The 18,989-nt window shown below is 60.5% G+C and overlaps 1 protein-coding gene across 2 annotated transcripts; it reads right to left on the bottom strand.

Moving 5' to 3' along the window:
* Positions 1-364: 364 nt before the first annotated feature.
* Positions 365-17,273, bottom strand: TP53INP2 (tumor protein p53 inducible nuclear protein 2). Of its 2 annotated transcripts, none has more exons than XM_075769086.1 (4): positions 17,129-17,273; positions 7,661-7,991; positions 3,949-4,252; positions 365-2,516 (listed from the first exon to the last, which is right to left on the bottom strand). In XM_075769086.1, exons 2-4 carry the CDS (start codon positions 7,782-7,784, stop codon positions 2,264-2,266), a joined length of 681 nt encoding a protein of 226 aa, XP_075625201.1. In that variant the 5' UTR covers positions 7,785-7,991; positions 17,129-17,273; the 3' UTR covers positions 365-2,263. The 2 variants fall into 2 exon arrangements, with proteins under 2 accessions (XP_075625201.1, XP_075625202.1); XM_075769087.1 differs by having other exon boundaries at positions 3,949-4,078; positions 17,129-17,272.
* Positions 17,274-18,989: the final 1,716 nt, after the last annotated feature.

Here is an 18,989-nt window from a genome sequence, read left to right as displayed (position 1 = left end):
GCCAGAGGATGTAAACTTTCCCTTCGAGTCAAGGAGTTGTCAGTGTCTTCGCCGAGAAGGCACCAGAGGTGAAACCAGGGCGATCTCCAGCGTGGTCTTAGATTCAGCAGCGAGGGACAGCGATTGCGGCAAGGCCCCAGGAGTGACGGGCGATGCCAAGGCCTGGGGGTAACGCCGAGTTCCCCAGCCCGGCTTTGACAAATCAGCTCCGGTACCACCACGTTTACCAGAAAGGCTGAAAAAGCAGCAGACCAAACCAGTATGGTGGGGGCAGAATACGGCCCGGCACAGCAGCCAGTGCTGCGCTCACCCCGGCAGGCACCAGCTTGCTGCAGCCAGAGGGGCATCACATCACTCGTGATGAGGGCGCCGGGTCTCAGGAGGACTTCAAACAAGAAACTGGCTTGGAAGAATTGAAAGGGAAAGGCTGAAAAGAGATATTTGAAATGGTGGGGTTTGGGGTTTTTTTTTGTTCTGGTTGTGCTTTTGGGAACGCTGTGTCGTCGGAGCAAAAGCTAAACGCTGTAGGTGAGCATCAGCAGCTGGCTCCCCTGCAGTCCAGGCTCCCAGGGACAGAGCTGGGGGCTGGTGCTCATAAGAGGCCTCATTTTATAGTTAATCTCATTTAAAAAATTAATAAATATCAGCTGTCTGAGGTGGGGCTTACCACAATTCCTTCAACCCAGGTCCCAAGGTGATATTAAGCGATGTAACACGGTGAAAGGAGGAAACTCTTGTGAAATTAGCACTTTTGGGGGAGTGTGGGGGTGTTTCTTGTTTCAGAGGGTGGGAATCCAGGCCATGAGCTGGCCACGAGCAGGATGCGACGGCCAGACCTTCCCCAGGGTACAGGGTGCAAAACCAGTGGCTAAAGAGAGGGAGCTAGGAGGGGATCAGCAAATTTCTGCTGGCTCCCGCGGGAAGTCCGGACCATGTCCTTTGAAAGGCAGAACGAGTCCATCACGGGGAATGGAGGGATGTGCATTAAAAATCAGTGTAGCCCATGATGCAATTTGGCCCTTCACGAGAAAGGACGCAATTTTTAGTGGGAGAAGACGGCGTTCCCGTTACGGTTCTGCTGCAGCGACCCTCTTGCCCAGCCGCGCTGCCCAGGCCTGCCCCATCCTGTCCCTCTGCAGCCGCTCCCAGGGCCATCCTTGCCCTTACTTCAGCCTCTTCCCTCCGGCCTCCTCTTCGGCATCCCTTCACCACCAGCTTCGACGTGCTTTTGCCACCTCGGGGAAGCTGCGCAGGTCCCTGCCTCCGCTCCCCTCCCAGGGGTCAACGCCGGGCAGCCGACGATCCTTGGCTTAACCAGCGCCTCTTCCAAGTATATAGAGACATATATACGCTCGCATATATACGTATGTATATAGGTGCAGCTTGGGCAGATGAGTGGCACCAGGAGGAGGGGGCTCGCTTGGACGAGGCGGCCAGCAGCTCAGCGGGACCACCAGTCATGGTGATGCTACCGCCAGCCCCAGCTGGACACCTGTCCCGACGCGGTGACCGAGGGGTCCGACGAGGTGCTGGGACGGTGCTTTGTTTCCTGAGATTGCTTTTAAGGTTGTCTTTAAAAAAAACGCCACGAGGCACCGCGAGCCACCCGGCTGACCCTGCCACGAACGTTTCCACCAGGTCTCCCCCACGACAAGCCCTTTTGGGGCCGGCAGCGGGGTTTTTGTCTCATCACGGTAAAAATGTAATTAAGAAATCAAGGAGAGAAGGGGGTATTTGCTGGTTTTGGGGGGAGGAAGCATTATTTAGTGTCCTTGATGAGATTTTCCTAAAAATCCCAAATCTTGCTGCTTCATTGCTCTTTTCACTTCCACTCGGTGTCTCTGTTTGTGACATCCCAGTCTGGCTATACGTCATGACATCATGAAGAAAGGCACTGATGTCATAGGCTCGTCATGACAAACAGGCTTCGCCGTGGATTTCGGAAATGGGTGATTTCACCAGGAATAACGATTTCCCACGTGAAGGCTGGCATGGCTGTGAGGGTGGAGGGGGGGCAGCGTGGCCCTCCAGGCCAGCGGCGGGGACAAAGGGTGAGGGGAGCAGCAGGGGGAGGAAGACGAGGCGTGGGGGGCCGGGCGTGCAGGGGAGTGGGGGTGTGGAGTGAAACCGCAGCCCGGCATCACCGGTGTTCATGAGGGCCGGTGCTACCCAGGGCGGCTGGTGTTGGGGTGGGGGGGTGAAGTCTCCCTCCGCCGGGGGAGGTGGCGGAGGGGGGAGTGGCAGCACGGGCGTCCCGGCGAGGTCAGTAGTTGCAGTGGCGCTGGCAGGGCTGGTGGATGAAGGTCCCGACATGCTGCTTGGCCCGGCGCAGCGGGCGCTGGCAGGCCCGGTTCTGCCGCTGCAGTGCCTTCTGGCTGAGCCGGTGCTTCTCCACCAGCTGCCTGGCCCGCTGCACCCGCCGCACCTGCCCGACCTTCTCCAAGATGGCGGCCTTCACCGAGAGGGACCTGCTGTGGTGCGGCACGTGCCGCTCCAGCTGGGGCTCCGGCACCTCCCTGCAGAGAAAAGAGCCATCAGCAGCCGCTGGCACCCGGCCCTCACCCACCCCAGCACGAAGGAGCCCAGGGTCCCCAGCCGCCCCCCGCCATGCTGTGCCCCCAGGATGGGCCCGGCCCCCTCCCACTGCAGCCACCTGCCGAGGGGTGGGAGGCTCCGGCACAGGCGGGCCCTAGGACACCGGGATAAATTCCGACAGCTCCAAGAACGGTGGCTAAGGCCCTGGAGCCCACGGAGGGAAGCCAAGCCCTGCCCCGTTTCCATCCTGCATCTGACCCATGAGGTCTCCTGGCCCGTTTCTAGCTCCCTCAGGCCCCTTTCTGCAACCTCCAGTGTTGAGGTTCCTCTGAAGCTCTTGAGATCAAGCTGCGGCCCTTCGGGAGACTTCACAAAGAGAGAAGTCCTGGGGGAACCGTGTCCCCTAGCCCGGGTGGAGGTTCACCCCAAATTCTTGCGCTGTGGGTAAATAACCACGCTGCAGCACGGGGCTGGCGCTTCCTCCTCCCCTGCCCCGGTGAGGGGACCCTGGGGAGATGCTGGAGGGCTGGGACTGGGGAGTGGTGGGGACCCCACGGCACAGCGGGACCTGGGGCTTGGCCGGCAGCGGCAGGGCTGAGCGTGACCATGGTCAGGGCTTTCCCGGTGCCCGGGGTGGCGGAGGGCAGCATGGGGAGAGGGCAGAGCCCCGCGAGGCTGCAGCCAGGCTGTGCCTGGGGCAGGAGGGTGCTCCAGCCCACAGCTCCTGGGGCAGGAGAGGGCAGCGGGGCCATTTGGGCACTTCTGTTTAACCTCCCTCCCCGCTAAGCTGGACTTTGGGGCAGGGAGAAATGTCTGCATCCATGGCTGGTGGCATCCCGCTCTCCCACAGCTGTGGGACACCCCTGTGCTGGGCCTGTACGGGGACAGGAGGGGGATCGGGAGGGCCTGCAGCACCCTCCTGCCTGGGGGAGCCGGGGGTTCTTGGGGGGACCACTGTGCCCAAAGGGCACCTTGTCCCATTGGGTTTGCTTTCTTGTGCAAAACCCCATGTCTAAACCCAGCCTGGCAAACCCTCCTGGTCAGGCGGTGGGGTGACAGGCAGCATCAGCACGGGTGGCCGCACCAGGAGCCTCTGCTCCGGCAGCGGAGGGGGATGCAGCCCTCTCCCGCCACAGCCCAGCAGCAAGCTCGCGGTCCTGCACCCAGGGCTGTCTCAATATGGCGCTAAGATCCCCTTGGAAGAGTATCTCAGGACGTGGAGTCTGCCATCCTTGCACTGTGCTAGACTGAGGTGGGACATGGGGACACCAAGGCCCCACTCCATCGGTGGGCAGCGTGGGGAAAACGTTCCCAGGCGCAGGTGGTGATTTGGGATGCTGACCACACACCCCAGTCCCCCGGCACATGCCAGGGCCAGCAGCCCCCCAGTGAGCACCGCCAAGCCACACTCACCCGGCAGCATCGTCCTCGGGGCCCTCCTCGTCCACCTCGAGGGTGCTGGTGACGTAGACGGACATGCTGGGGTGCTCAATGAGCAGGTCCTCCATGGGGCTGCTCCCCACGCCGCCGGGGCCAGGCCCCTCTGCAGTAAAACAGGGGGGAGGGGTGACAAACCAACTCTCGTCCATCAAGCAGGGACCGGCCGGAGCCGGGGAAGCAGCCGGCGGCGGAGCAGGGGGTGCCGGGCGGGATCGTGCTGAGTGCCCGGTACCGCCAGCACCCACTCGCCGGGCTGCGCCGGGGCGGGCTCGGCTGCCTGGGGGTGGCGGGGGTGCAGAGCCATGCGGGGCGCAGCGGGGACACACACACATACCATGTACAGTGGGGAGGGGAGGGGGGGAGAGAAAGGGGCATCGTTAGTGCAAGAGACACCCCCCCACCATCACCACCGCTAGAGACGGGCACGGCCTCTACGGGACCTCGTGGGGAGGGAGCCGCCAGCGGTGCCTCACGCCCAGCACCGTCTGCACCAGGAATGGCTGCTGGTGCCACGGGGTCTGGCTTTGCAAAGTCAGCAAGCAACGGAAATGGTTCTGGTTAGGCAGTTTAACCAAAAAGTGGGAGAAACCAGCAGGGTTTACCACAGCAATTTTTTTTTTCCCTTCTCAAAAAGAAGGAAGAAAGTCAGCCGGTCAGAAACACTGCTTTTGCCTGGCCTTACGGCACCGAGCCGTGCCGTACCACTACAGAGGAAGGCCGGCCCGCCTGCGCTTGCAAACACCGCCCGGCACTTTGCAGACATTGAAACCAAGCACACACAGAGGAAGAAAACAGTTCACACCTTTTTTTTTCTGGGAGAAACCAGGGGAATAAATTCTTCAGCAAATGTTTTCGCCGCGCCTTCAGGTTCAGTCCATTAGGGGCCGAGTTTTGGGTGGTTGATCCAGGTGCTGCCCCCCAAACCCCTCTGGCACCCCAGCCTTCCTCACCCTCCCGTCCTCACCTCTGCCTGGCTTTGCTCTCGCGCTGATGCTTTTCTGGGCTGCCTGTGCTCGGAATTCCAGGTTGTCTTATGGGAAGGGAGCCTGCACCAAATGTTGGGCTCATCGGGATACCCAGACCCAGTCCCAGGCTCACCAGGGGGATTCGAAGGAGTCTTGGGGGGGGGGGGTGGGGTGCAGTGCAGTATCTATATGGACAGATGTGACCCTGAGCCTGGGGGAGGGTGCGGGAGAACTCCGAGGTGATTCTGTTCTTGCAGGGGAGAAATACAGGGCATGAAGCACAGGGCTGGCATTCGCCACCTGGCACGTCCCCTGCTCCTCACGCAGACGATGCCCCCGCCCGGGGCTTAGGACAGGCCACAGTTAGCCTTGTGAACATGAGAATGTCTTTCTTCAGGTCAGTGGATATCAAGCTATTAATAGTTGTTGACATGCCGGGCTGGAGATTATTTGTCAGCCTGGAGACAGCCATTGAGCCCGGCTGGGGCGTTCCCGGTCCAGCAGCGCTCCCACAACAAGGGGGGCTGCGGGCACGGGGAACGGGGGGCCCAGCACGGCTGAACCCCGCCCCAGCCGTCTGTGGCTTCCTGTCCCCATCCTTTGCCAAGGTGGGTTTTAATTTCACGAGGAATATTGCGGGGTCCCCAAATCCCGGGGTGACTTGCAGGCGCATCGCTAAGCACCGGGCAATGCTCTTTGCTCGCTCCCTGGGTGCTGAGCAGAGCCAGGCTGGGCAATTGGGTGAGAGGGGCATCTGAAACACTCCTGGGAGATCTGGTTAATTTGGGTGCATTTTGCAACACGCGGGTCAAAGACCTGGCTGAGAGGGAATGAGTCCGGAGCCTCGTTAGGCTGCCCCGCTGCTGGGGGGGAGCCAGGCTGCGACATGCTTGCCGGCTGCCGTGGCTCAAAGGTGAAGGATGGGGGCTGGACCCAGCGGGTTTAGTTTTTAAAGTGCTTTGCATAACTCCAGTCTCAGAAATAGGGCTGAAATAAATCGGTCCCTCACTGGCTAGGGAACGCTCCGGGAAGAGGCAGGGGCAGGGCCAGGGGGATTAGCAGCGTGGTGGCAGGTCCCAGGCAGACAAACTGCTGAAAGCTGGCTGTGTACCGAGAGTCTGGCCGCTTGGTTGGAAATGAACGAGAACCTTTTGGACCAAAGTCACCCCTGGGTCCCCGCTGAGCCGGCGGCAGTCTCAGACCCAGGGGATCAGGGCACAGCCCGGCATCCCTCTGTCTGGGGAAATTCCTGGCTCCTTCTGGCATGCTTTGGGCATGCTGCAGCCGTCGCCAGCTGGCCCCAACACGTGGCAGCTGCGTGCCCGTTGCTCCAGGCACCTCCTTGCAACCAGCCCCCTCCCGTGTCACTGCTGTGACCTCCCCTGGAACAGTCACTGGAGAGCCCAGAGGACAGGGAATCCTCCATGGCCATCCATGCCCACAGCACCCATCCACCTCCCCCAGCTCTCCGTCGGGCTGCCACCAGGCGTGGGGCTGTCCCTGGAGGCCGTCCCAGGCTTGCCCATGCTCCGATCCCCTCTCCAGCTCACCGCATGGGGAAAAACACCCTCATGAATGACTTGCATCCCAAAAATGAGCTCTGCTCAGTACATGGGGGACAGGCAGGGAGCATCTGCTTGGAGAACAGATGCCTGCAAGAGGGAGGATGAAACCTTCCTCCTAAACAAGCTCCTGCACAGGCAGGCTTGTTTGTCTAAGTTCACTGCTGGATTTGCAAGCAAAAGGTCATAAAATTATCATTGCAATTCGTTGAGTCATCAACCCTACAATAGCAACGCCAAGGTCTTAATGGGGCTGGAGAAGCTCTCGGCACACAAGGAATTTAACCCGCCCGGGTGGTGTCAAACAGGGCTCCGGATGGTTGTTGCCATCCCTGGGAACAGGGAACCCTCGAGGGCTCTCTACGTCTCTAGGGGACTTTGTGCCAAACATCCCTTGTCTGAGTGCTGCTGGCATGGCCACTGGGAGTGATTTGGGAAGACAGGCTCTTTGGAGTTGAGATTTGCTCCCCTGATGGACTCAGATGACCCAAATGTGGCCAGATTGCTGGCAGCACGTCCCAGTTGGGACAGGCAGGTGCTGCCGCTGCCTGCCCTCACGTGGGGAAAGCCCCAGCCTCCCTGGCAGCACCCGGGGACTGGGGCTTCCCCCAGGGGAACCGGCTCCCAGTTTGCTTTCAGCAGGGGATTGCGGGGAGCGGCCAAGCCCAGCTCCTCCGGGCAAAGTGCTGCCCGTGGCACAGCTTAGCCCAGGCCATGGCATTGCCACGGCTCGCAGGCAGACAGCCCACGGGGGTTGGTGTCCCCCACCCCACCGAGCCCCAGTTGGGCAGGATCGCACCGAGACCTCCTCGGGTTGGTGCTGTGCCAGGGTCCCATGCCGGTGCAGAGGCACCTGGAGGCTCCTGGGCAGCAGCAGCCCGGGCGGGGACACTCCGTCTGCTCCCACACGGGCAGGAAGTCGGGAACCACCACTGGGAGAGGAGAGGGAAAAAGGAGGAGCAGGTCGGGGGCTGCTGCGGTGACGACAGGGCTGGGCGCTGTGGGCAGGGCAGGGGAACCAGGGGAGAAGGGACAGAGGGCAGAGCTGATCACGCCTGGTGGAAGCTCATCTGCTGCCATCTCAAGGGGTTTGCCCAGCTCCGGAGAGACAAGGTGCAGCAGGGGCTGTGGGAAACCGGTCCCCCCTGCTTTTCTCACCTGCAAGATCAATTATGAGCCAGCCATCCTCCTCCTCCTCCTCCTCAACAAAGGGTTTGGGCTCCTCCAGGCCCTCCAGCGTGTTGCTGTCACTGAAGAAGAGGCTGGTGAGACGCTGAAACATGGTGGGGAGCGGTCCAGAGGGATGAATGGTGAGTTAGAGCTACTGTTGAGCACCGGCTTCCAGGCGTGGAGATGGGAGCGATGGGCAGGGAGGGAAAAAACAGCACTCGAGGTCTCAGTGGTGGTGGAGATACTTTGCTACTAGCAAAATTGTAGCTGAGTTAAATGTGCAATTCTGAGGTCCTTCACTTGGCTTCAGTGCAAAGGTCTGTAAAGGGGAAAGAAAAAGGAATAATGCATTTGGACTGGTTGGCAGCGTGGTCCTCCTGCATCCCGGTGGGCTCAGACGGGCCAGAAGGGATGGTGAAAAGGTGGCTCTGGCACTGATCTGTGCCATGGGCTGTCCCAGCTGCTGGCATCTCTGAGGGCATCACACACCGTGTCTGAAAGCAGCAGTGAAGGGGCTGGGTGCCCATGCCCTGGAGCCCCCCACCTGCACCGAGTCCCACACCATTCCTCGTGGGAGACCCATCCTCCGGAGCCGGCAGGGCAGAGCCGAACCCTGTCCCCAAGTCAGGCTGGAACCCGCCTCCCCTGGCACCGGCGGGGCACTGAGCGTGGCTGGTGGCACCACACTTTGCTGCAAGGGCAGGGCAAAGGCTGTGATGCTGCTGTCCTGTCTGAGGACCGATGGTATGGGCCAGCCCTAAAACCCACCACCAACCCCCTGACGGCCATGCCAGCGCGGCTGCCCTCCCCTCCTCGAGCTGGGTCCCACGAAGCCCTCAAGCCCTGCCTGTGCCGACCCCTGCTTGAGGTTGGGTTAATTCTGACAGTCGTTACTGTTACTGTCGCCGTGTGTGCGTATCTGCAGGGATCTCTTCTGGTGCAGCTGCGTTTCATTGCCACCCTCCAGCCCCAGATGACACCGTCACGTGTGCCACCACTGCTCCTTTACAAGAACCTTACGAGGAGCTACGGGAGAAAACACGTGGCTGTGGGTTGTGTCTTGGCCCCAAGCGCTCAGGCATCAGCGTGCAGGAGCGAGTGGCACCAAGCGTGCCACCCCCCCCTTGCAGCGGGGCAGAGCGAGGATGGCGTTATCCCATCTCCACTCCATCCACGCTCATCACTGTCTTACCCCTGGGGAAACACGTTTTCCCCAGCTCAGAGGGAGGTTAGGACTCACTGATTTTATCAATGACTGCAAAGCTCTCGGAGAGGCGCAGACAGATGGTAGCGACGAGGTGCAGAATGTTATTTGTGTGGAGAAAATGCTTTTTGGTCCAGAGACATTAAAGGGAATTGAAATGCCATCAAGAGCTAGATGCGGGGAGAGGGGACAGCTGTGTGCTGCCTGCTTGGCACATCCCCCTGGGTGGGCAAGCCCCTAGTTCACAGCTCTGTCGACCAAGGTGGCGCAGAGCCTGCGAGTGGTCCTGGCGCCTGGTGCAGCCTCATCTGCTCTGGGCAGCATGGGATGGGATGGGTGCAGGGAGGCACGATGTGTCTGAGCCTTGGTCCATACACGTGCCAGTTCTCCAACAGCTTGAGTTCTAGCTCAGATCACCCCGCTAACGAAGGGGCCTCTCCAACCTCAATGTTGCTGGGAAGAGCAGCTGGTTCCAGGGCTCAGGCATGCTTGTACGTACCCGTTGGGGGATCGCCATGCCTTTGCCCTCTCTTAGGTGCCTCGGGAGGTAAAACACCTGCTCCACAAGGCAGAAAATGAAAAATCACGGGGAGTCTTTCCCCATGGGAGGGATCCCCCGGGCTTCAGGGGCTTGTCTGGGATGCAGAAGGGAGCGCTGGAGCACGAAGCAGCCGCACAGCACCCAGCTCTCCCTCCCTGGCAGAGCCGGGGCAGCAGCGTGACACTGCCTGTCCCCTTGAGCAGGTCTTCAGGTGACTTCAGTTGCCCCAGGGCAGGCCACGTGGTTACAAACTGCGCCCAGCTCCAGACCCCAGTGCTCAGGGGTCTGCCCACCCCAACACCACACACTTCCCACTCCATCCAGGACGGCAGCCCCCACCACCGTGGTTCATCTCTTCTACCTGCACCCTGCGCCCAGATCCATCGGGGGGAGAGGCTGCACAGAAACCAGCTGGGTCACGGCTGGGACAGCGCGTTGGCCGAGACTCACAGAGCCCCTCACCATGATGAATCAGAGGTCGGCCAGGATTCCCTGCTCTGCGTCCTGAGAGAGGTCCTGGCTTCCCCTGGACGCACCGAGCAGAGGGGTTTGGGGCACTGAGACACGACGCAGTCGTTTCCTCCAACTGCAGCGAGAGCTGCGGGTTCAGCTGAGGCAGCTCTCACCTCCCAGCCCCCCATCACTGCCACGACCGTAGCAAAACCATGGCCTTTCCATTATCCTCCAGCGTGTTCAGGATGACATTATCCAGACACCCCCCTTTCCCGGAGCATTAAAGCATGATAATACAAGTTAGGGAACAACATGAAGAGGGGCAGATATCCAGCTGGGCCACGAATGGAGCCTGGCCCATCGGGCTCCCTCGTGTGCTCCGTGCTGAGCATGGGGGGGGTTTCCCTTCCACGGGACCCTCGTGCGCATCCGTTCTCCCCAGGCCGGGCTGGCAAAGGGCACCCAGGGCAGCCCCGAAGGCTGCGGCTTCAGTACACACCAGTTCTCCCTGCCTGCAGTCTGAAATCTGGCAGCTGCCTGGAGCAATTGTGTATTTATTAAATGTATTTTAAAAGATATTAATCAATAGAATATATCCTTATATGTTCTATAATAAACAACAATATATTCATATTATTTATTTAATAAATGTACTAAATACCTAATTGCGGCAGAAACCCCAGGTAGCTGCTGGTGATGTCTCGGGGCTCCCCGCTCTTCGGTCCTGCCCAGGCAGGAGGGAGAGGGGCAGGAAGCACCCAGCAGCCCGTGGCAGGCACGGGGGGCTCCGGGCCCCCCAGGCCGCCGTGGCCTGGCCCGGTGCAAGGCCTGGAGTGGGTTCACGTGCTTTGTGAGCCGGGGCACTCCCAGGCCGGCAGAAGCGGTGGGCCAAGGCTGACCCCAGTGTCACCGTGCAGCTTCTCGGGGTGACGCAGCAGGGCTGAGGGGGGCCGGGGACAGCAGGGCCCCTGTGCTGCACCCTGAGCCCTCCTCACGGGGAGGACACTGGAAATGCTCTTGGCCTGCCTCGGCCAGTGGCCTAAGCACAAATCTCAGCCTTCCCCCCCAGACGTGCGTGCCACACAACAGCAGGGAGCTGGGGACAAGAGCTGGCACTCGGGGGACAGGAGAGGCCGGTGGCCCCAGCCCAGCTGCGAGGGGAAGGTCACTCAGAAAAGCACCCAAGCAGCCGGCCAAGGTCTGAGCCAGGCAGAGATTTCCCCGTTGCTCGCTGGGGCGCTGCGGGCTGGCTCGGAGCACACAGCCCTGCCGAAGCTCCGCACCTGGATGGCACCGGAGCGCTCCCCTCCGCTCTGCCGGCTCGGCTTGGAGAGCCCAGCAAGGAGTTCATTCTCCAGCGAGTTCAAAGCCAAATGATAAATTACACAGTCAAATAGAGAGCAGAAACTCTCTTCTTTTTATTTTGTTAAAACTTGACAGCAGCTTTCACTGGGCAGTAGCAAAGCCAGTCTGGCCCCCCACCCCCCGGAACAGCGCTCATTGCCCTGGCACCCGCCTGCTTAGAGACGAGGCCCCAAAAGTCATCGGGTACATCAATGGGAAAGTCAGGAAGCATCCAGACTCCACAGGTGCCCACCCTAACCCAAAAATAACTTTCCTGAAGACAAAGGCACAGCAGAGACAGTTGGTTTCAATTGCACCCTCTTCCAAATTTAACTTCATTTTCCTTATCTCTGTAATTAAAGGCCCTGAGATAACCACGCTCCCATCAGGCCAGCCCCATGATAACGGGCTCTCAGGGGCTGTTCTGCTCCAGAGCAAACCCACGGTGCGCTGGGAGGGCTGGGGCGAAGGGCAAGGGGGGCTCGCAGGCAGCTGCGATAGCTCTGGGGGCAGCAGGAAAGAGTTAAAAGCTCCCCCAAGAGCAAACATTGAGCTGGATCATTTTAAAGGATCATTCCCCAAAGAATTTAAATAACCCCCTATCCCCCTCTCCATGCCGGGGAGCACGGGGCGGCCCTGAGCCACCCACCGATGCGAGGGGGTCCGTGCTGTACCGTGGTGCACGGGTGGGCTATGCGGGCAGGGCAGAGCTTGCAGGATAAGCCCCTTGGATAAAGCAAGCCTGCCTCACCCACGAGCTCCTGCTCTTGGGACATCGCGACCCTACACAGGGCCTTGGGGAGGTTGGTTTGCTGGTAAAACCTGGGCGAGCAACCACGGGCTGGCGGCAGCATGGACGGAGGCGGCAAAGCCAGGGTGCCGTGCCGTGATCCTCCCAGAAGGGCTGCTCAGGGCTGCTTGGCCAGACTCTGCCTTGGCTGCCCATCCTGGCTGGAGCAGGAGCTGGGCAGAGGGACAGGCAGCGCAATCAGCCAGGCCTCACGGGACGAGAGCAAAGGCTTCCCAAGAGTCGGAGCAGCCCTGCCAGGGCCGGCCCCGCCGGGGCTCCAGGGAGTTCCTGCTAGCGCAGCTGGCAAAGCCTTCAGGATCAAACCTGCGGGGCGGAGGCAGGAGCTAGATCCTGGCAAGCAAGGACCAAAATGAGCTTTAATCCCCACCCTCGCTTTATCCTGTCTGGTCTGAAATCCTCGGCAGCACTGGGTTAAAGAGGCAGGATCGGGTTCTTTATCTCTGAGATGCACCCTGGTGAGACCCCCCTGCAGTGCTGCGTCCAGCTCAGGGGTCCCCAGGACAAGAAGGACACGGAGCTGTTGGAGCGAGTCCAGAGGAGGCCACGGAGATGATCCGAGGGCTGAGAGAGTTGGGGTTGTTCAGCCTGGAGAAGAGAAGGCTCCAGGGAGATCTAACTGTGGCCTTTCAATGCTTAAAGGGCCTGCGGTGACAGGACAAGGGGCAACAGTTTTAGACTGAAAGAGGGTAGGGTTAGACTGGATGTAAGGAAGAAATGTTTTACAATGAGGGTGCTGAGGCCCTGGCACAGGTTGCCCAGAGAAGCTGTGGCTGCCCCTGGCTCCCTGGCAGTGTTCAAGGCCAGGTTGGATGGGGCTTTGGGCAACCTGGGCTAGTGGAGGGTGCAGAGGGGAGCAGCTCCTGGCCAATGTGATCAGTGCATTGTCCTTGAGCTACTCCAGACCCTCCCTGCAAGCCACCAAGAACATCAGCTCCTCAGTGTCACCGTCACGGAGGGTTGGGAGTGACTCAGCCCTTCACAAGGCAAACGGCTCCTTGGGCGGCTGTTTCCGACAGCACCCAGCTGGCGAGATGGCCACACGCCACCTCAGTCCCTGCAGTTTCCACCAAGCCCTTCTCTGGCTGGGACAGCCCACACCCGTCGGCAGATCAAGCTCCAACGTTTCTCCAGGTTTTGGAATGCCTCTGCTTTCCCTGCAGCAAACGTTTGCCCCATTTACGCCAGGGGAACCGAGGCTGGCAGCCTCACGGGAACTGCGGCACGGGAGGGACCCGAATGTGTCCCTGTGAGGGGACTAGGCCACTGCCGCCCATGCAGTGCCCTCTCACCACGCAGAGACGGTGCTCACAGAGCAGTTTGGAGCAGGACGTGGCTCCTCTGCCTTTCCAGTGGCCAGGGCTGGTCAGAGCTCTGGTGCCTTCTTCCAGCCCACCTGTATCTGCTAAACATCCCGCACCCATGGAGGAGGTATGGGCAACGCTGGGACACAGGGTGACTGCCCGTGCGCCACGTCCTTGGGGCTGAGCTGCCCCAGAAACCACACACACCCCCACCCACACTGCGGTGACCGTCCCCTGTCCCCTGCCAGAGCCGGGGTCACCACCACGGGACAGCTGCCACCCTTCCCAGGCATCCTCAAACCCCCTTAATTGGCACGTCAGCCCCATCCCAGGCCACCGCCAGCACAAGGGGAAACTCACTTGGGGACAAATGAGTTTCCTAATGACTGAAGTTTCTCAGAATCCTCCCAGAAAGTCCAACGGCCTTTTAAAACTAGCCAGAGGGTATTAAATACTAAAAGTTAAAGTAGGAGTAAGGAAACCATTATGCATTGAGAGTTTTCCCCCCCCCTCTTCAGAAACCTTGACACAATAATTAGTGTTCTGAGTCACCATCACTGCAAATAACCCCAGGAGCTAAGAATAGGCAAAAGCATCGGCAGCAAAGCGCCGGGATGCGCCAGGAGCTCGCCGGGGCGGGAGCCGCAGCTTTGCAGGGCTGGCAGCGCCCGAAAGTCACAGGCTGCAAGAACAACAGCAACTCCGCTTGGAAATGGCAACAGGCTCCCTGAAACTTTCCATAAATACCCAGCGGCAGGAGGGATGCTGCTGGCAAGCGGCAGAATCGGTCCTTCCTCGGCAGAGCTAAGAATACCCCGCGCAGTCATCACGGCAGGCGTTGGAGGTATAAATCAGGTGCCTTCCTCCAACCCACTTGGGAAATGTTATTTTCGACTCATTTTACCTAAATTAGACAAGCATTTCACAGGTTGCTTTCTTGTACGTGCCAAAATCCTAAACCTGGCACGGAAACAGAAAGCGCAGGAGAAGGGGGTCTGGCAGCTGGGCAGCTCGGGGGGGGAAACCTGCTCATCACCCCAGAAATGACCAGTTCAGCATCCCCACGCTGTCCTCTATCCCTCCCCATCGAGGAAGGGACCGGAGCTGGCAGGGGCTTGCCCGGGACAGGCTGGAAGTGCTGGATTAATGCACTTGGTCACTCGACAACTGCCCTACAGCTCCTGCTGATCCCTTTGCTTCGCCAGCGGCCTCGTTTATGGGGTTCCCCGGAGGAGCGCTGGCCGCGCAGGCGGAGCCGGACCCCGAGGCTGCCGGCGGTACAGACAGACTGCCTCCAGCTGATTCACGGCCAGAGCATCTTCCACCGCAGAGCAGGGAAGGGGAGGGGGGAGAAGGCAGAGAGTAGCTAGCAAAAACTCTTTATCATGAGACTCATTACTAATAGCAGACCAAGCCAGCACCTGGAAGCGCTTTCCTTGGCTGGCCCCGGAGCTCAGCGCGGGCAGGAGTCCCCACACGCTTCTCCAGATCCTGCCTCAAGGAGGGGGTTTGGGGTCGCAGGAGGGAGGGGTGTTTCAAGGAGGGGGTTTGGGGTTGCAGGAGGGGGGGGTGTTTTCCCTGGAGCTGGTGTCCCCACCCGCACCAGCTCCCTTGTGTAACTGCTGCCGGAAAGGTCCTCGTCCCAAGGACAAACCCGACCTTCTGCTATTTGATGTCATCGCACAGAGCCCTGGAAAAATCTGTCGGTGGCCGGCAGGATCTGAGCAAGCAGGAAATTTTTAGATTTGCCATGAGCTGCCCTATGAAATTTTAGAAATTTCCTCTCCGGGATGCGCTAGGTGAAACATCCCTAGGAGCGTGCGCGTCGAGAGGGAAGCGGCCCCAGCGTTACACCCTCTGTAAATCCCAGGATGCTGAACACTGACAAGTTGGACTTTGATACCTCGGGAGCCCCAAGCTCCCCATCAGCTCCGTCCCACGCCTGCCCGTGGCCACGCACGTGCTGGGGCGAGACTTGCCTGTGCAGGGCTTGCCGTACAATTAGCACTAAAAAGCTCTTAGATAAGAGTTCACATCTCAGGTTTTTCCAGTCTTGCTACAAGCAAGTGATATCGGTTTATTCTCGAGGGGAAAAACTTCCATTATGTTTTTCCTTTTGTATTCAGTCAGACAAGCACCAATTTGATGCAACGGATTCCTAATGGTGACAGTGAGCTACAGCAAAAAGCTTTTGTCTTTTTTTTTTTTTTTTTGAAATGGGAGAAAAAAAATATAAAAGGAGAGGAAAGATTTATTTTAGAAAGAAAAAAAAAATAATTGTTCTTGGCACTTTGTAGAGTGAGCGCGGTGGGAAAGAAGGTACAGCCCGGCTCTGTACCGGAGCCCAACACCTGTTTCTGGGATGGTTTCCTACCCCAGCAAAGCTTTGGCCAAATTAGTGACAGCACTTGGCGCCGGCCCAGCTCAGCCCTCGCTGGCAGCGGCGGGCGCTGCTGGTCCCGAGAGCGGCACTTTAAGCCAGTGACTTGGGACCCCGGGGTGCCGGCGCCTTTGCTCAGGCTCTCCAAGCCAGGCTGTAGCTGCCCTGCACGCAAGAGACCCAAATGTATAGATATATGCATAAAAAAATTACAAAAGTAATTACGTCCTTTTTAACACGTCTCTGCTCGTTACAAATGCTCACATGTACATGTCACCATCTACGTGTTAACGTGTTTCTACCGTTACGCTCCACAGATCCAGGTTTTTCAGCTGACGAGACCCCTCCGACGGGAGCAGGTTTGGCGCCCAGGGCCCGCCAGGCTCAGCCGAGCTGCGGCGATCCCGGGGCGAGAGGCACGAAATCCACGGACAAGCTGCCCGTCAGGGCTCGGGGTACGCCTGAGCTGTCCCAAAGCAGGTAGGTGCGCTCGGAGCGGTGACAACAGCAGCAGCTGCTACGTGTGGTACCCGACGTACCTGCGGGCTCAGCGTCCCGGCACGCGGCGGGATGCCACGGCACGCGCCTCGGGCTGGCGCTGCCAGCATCCTTCGCCTGCCACGCGTGGCCCCACGGCTCCTTCCCGGGCATCGCAGATAAACTCAAGAAAAAGATCTATGCACACGCCCAAATCTCATTAAAACATCTCGTCGTAGGGTAAATGGGGATCTAACGACGGAGGTATTTGGAACAATCAAGTACGTGCAGTTAATTAAATAGAAAATACAGATGCAGCTATTTCCACGCGACATATATTTCTATATCGCGTATTTACATTCCCTTTTCAAAAAGCCACGGTTCTCACCCAAACAGCCTCTAACGAAAACTGGGAGACGCGTCCACGTTTGCAACTTGCCTGGGGAAAGCCACAGCAGAGACTCGAGGGACACGGGAGGGACGCCCACGGGAGGGACGCCCACGGGAGGGACGCCCACGGGAGGGACGCCCACGCGTCACCACTACCGTCACCCCCCCGGAGCCCGGATCCTCCCCGGGCATCCCGGGACACGGCAGCCGGAGGAGGCTGCGCTCCGCCGGGTCACGGCAGGACAGCGCGCCCGGAACGCGACGGGGGGGGATGAGGGGAGGGGGGGGGGACAGCTTTATGACGTCGCAATGTCATATGCAAATAAGGCATACGTCACTGCAACGGAGCCAATGGGAGCGGAAACCAACCTCGAATCTTAATCCGGTGATGAAGAAACAAACAACAGGCGCGGGGGGGGGCACTGCCCCCCCCCCCCCTTCCCGCGGGGGGACACCGGGGCGGTGAGACCCCGCTCGGCCCGAGCCCCGCCCGCCGCCCCCTCCCCTCCATCCCCCCCCCCGCAGCGCCCGAACCCCGGCCGGCGCGAGACTCACCTTGGCCGTGACGGGGAGCGGCGGGAGGGAGCGGCGGGGGGCGCTGAGGTAGTGCCGGTGCCGGTGCCGATCGCGCGGTTCTGCCGGGCGCCCGCCGCTCCCCCGCACAAATCGGGACCTTCCGACAGCTGATCGTGACGTCACAAAGCGGCCCGCCCGCCGACGGGTAAGCGGCCAATAGGAGGCGGCGCCGGGAGGGCGGGGTCGGTGGGGAGGGCGGGAGGGCACCGCCCATGGGGTCTCGCGCCGGAGGGGGGGGGGCAGCTCCGGGCAGGAGCCGGCGGCTCCGGGGTTTGGGGGGGGGGGAGCCCGGGACGGGGCCGCCGGCCCCGCTCAGCCCTGCCGCACGGGCCGGCCGCACCGGGCACCGGACGGGCGGGCAGCGGGGGCTGCCGCTCCCTGCGCCCCGGCGAGGGGGCCACCGGCCCTGCGGGGACAGCGGCACCCGAGGCGGGCTCAGCCCGGGCTCTTTCCCCGCCCGCAGGCCCGAGCGGTGCGGCGGAAGCCCCGCGGGGAAGGGCAGGGCTGCAGCAAAGGGGGGGGGGGGGGGCGGCCGGGACCCCCCGAGGTGCGGCGGGGGAAAGGGACGGTGCGGGAGCGGGGGGAGGGAGGGGACGCACGGGGAAGAAGAGCTGAGGAAGCCGCTGCCCTGCGGCCGGGCCCGGCCGCTCTCGGGGCAGGCAGCGCCCCGAGGGCGCGGGGGGGAGGCAGGAAGGGGGCGGGCGGGGAGAAGCGCCGGGCCGGTGCCGAGGGAACGGGGCGGTGGGGAGGGGCGGAGGCCGGAGGCTGCCCGGGGAGCGGCCCCGGGCCCCGATCCCTCAGCCGCGTTGCGCTGCCGCGGCCCCGTTCGAGGAGACGCTTTGATGAGGCAGGAACGAGGGCGCCGGAGCTCGGGGGGCGGCCGGGGGCCCCGGGCGTGGAGCCCGGCCCTTGCGCTGCCGGTAGCACCGGCGGGGGCTGGGAGGGACGGCCGGTACCTGCCGCCAGCGGGAGCAGCCCGGGGGGGGGGTGGTGGTGCAGCCCGGGGCGGCACCGGGTTCGCCTTCGGCCTGGGCCCGGGCTGGCCGTGGGAGCAAGGTCTGGGCTGACATCGCGCCCCGCTCGTCACGCGGCAGGAAATTGTCCGTGTAAAGGCAGAACATTTATTAAAACAGTCATTAACAGAGCAGGTTCAGTGTCTGAGTCACGCGTGGTACAGTTAGGACTCATCTGGCGTCACAGGTGAGAATTCCCCATCGCAAATTCACGAGAGGCAGAATTTAATTGAGTCTTATTCAACCCGCACTCACAAATTAAATAACATTTAGTCTTCTGTAACTGAAGGATCTCGCAGAGGGGTGTAAACCGTTTCAGGAGGAGAGCTGCCATCCGGCCGAGCTCTTACCCCGCTTTGCCGGGAAGGGGGCAGAAGCCCATGAAGCTCCAAACATTTCTAAGCAGAAGGTCCACTCGTTTGGGATGTCCGTGGAGGGCATTTCCAGCTGGCAACAGCCGTTTCCATTTATGCCACAAAGAGGTGGAGGTGCTCAGCGCCGCTGGGCGCAGCGGTGGAAGCATCTGCAGGAGACACCCAGAGGTTACGGCGTAACTCAAGCTTGACCCCAATCCGGTCCCTGCTTGAAGGCAGCAGCTCGTACTGCCGGTGGGGTTTCATTTTCCTGCTTTTATTAGTAATTGTTTCGCACGGAGTGATTACCACGCGGCTTTTATTGGCTGCAGCAGGAGTGCGGAAATCAACTTTGAGTCCCGCTGCCGTACAGGAGTGGATATAAATAAATGCATCAGAACAAATCTTATCCCAGGGTAAATTGTCCCATTTGCACTGGCGTGTCCCCTAAAGGGCTGATTTAATGGGACGACC

Source organism: Balearica regulorum, chromosome 16, assembly GCF_011004875.1.
Source record: "Balearica regulorum gibbericeps isolate bBalReg1 chromosome 16, bBalReg1.pri, whole genome shotgun sequence".
In the NCBI taxonomy this organism is placed as follows: Eukaryota; Metazoa; Chordata; class Aves; order Gruiformes; family Gruidae; genus Balearica; species Balearica regulorum.
Note: the sequence above shows the minus strand (reverse complement) of the source record. Positions and strands in the feature narration are given on the sequence as shown.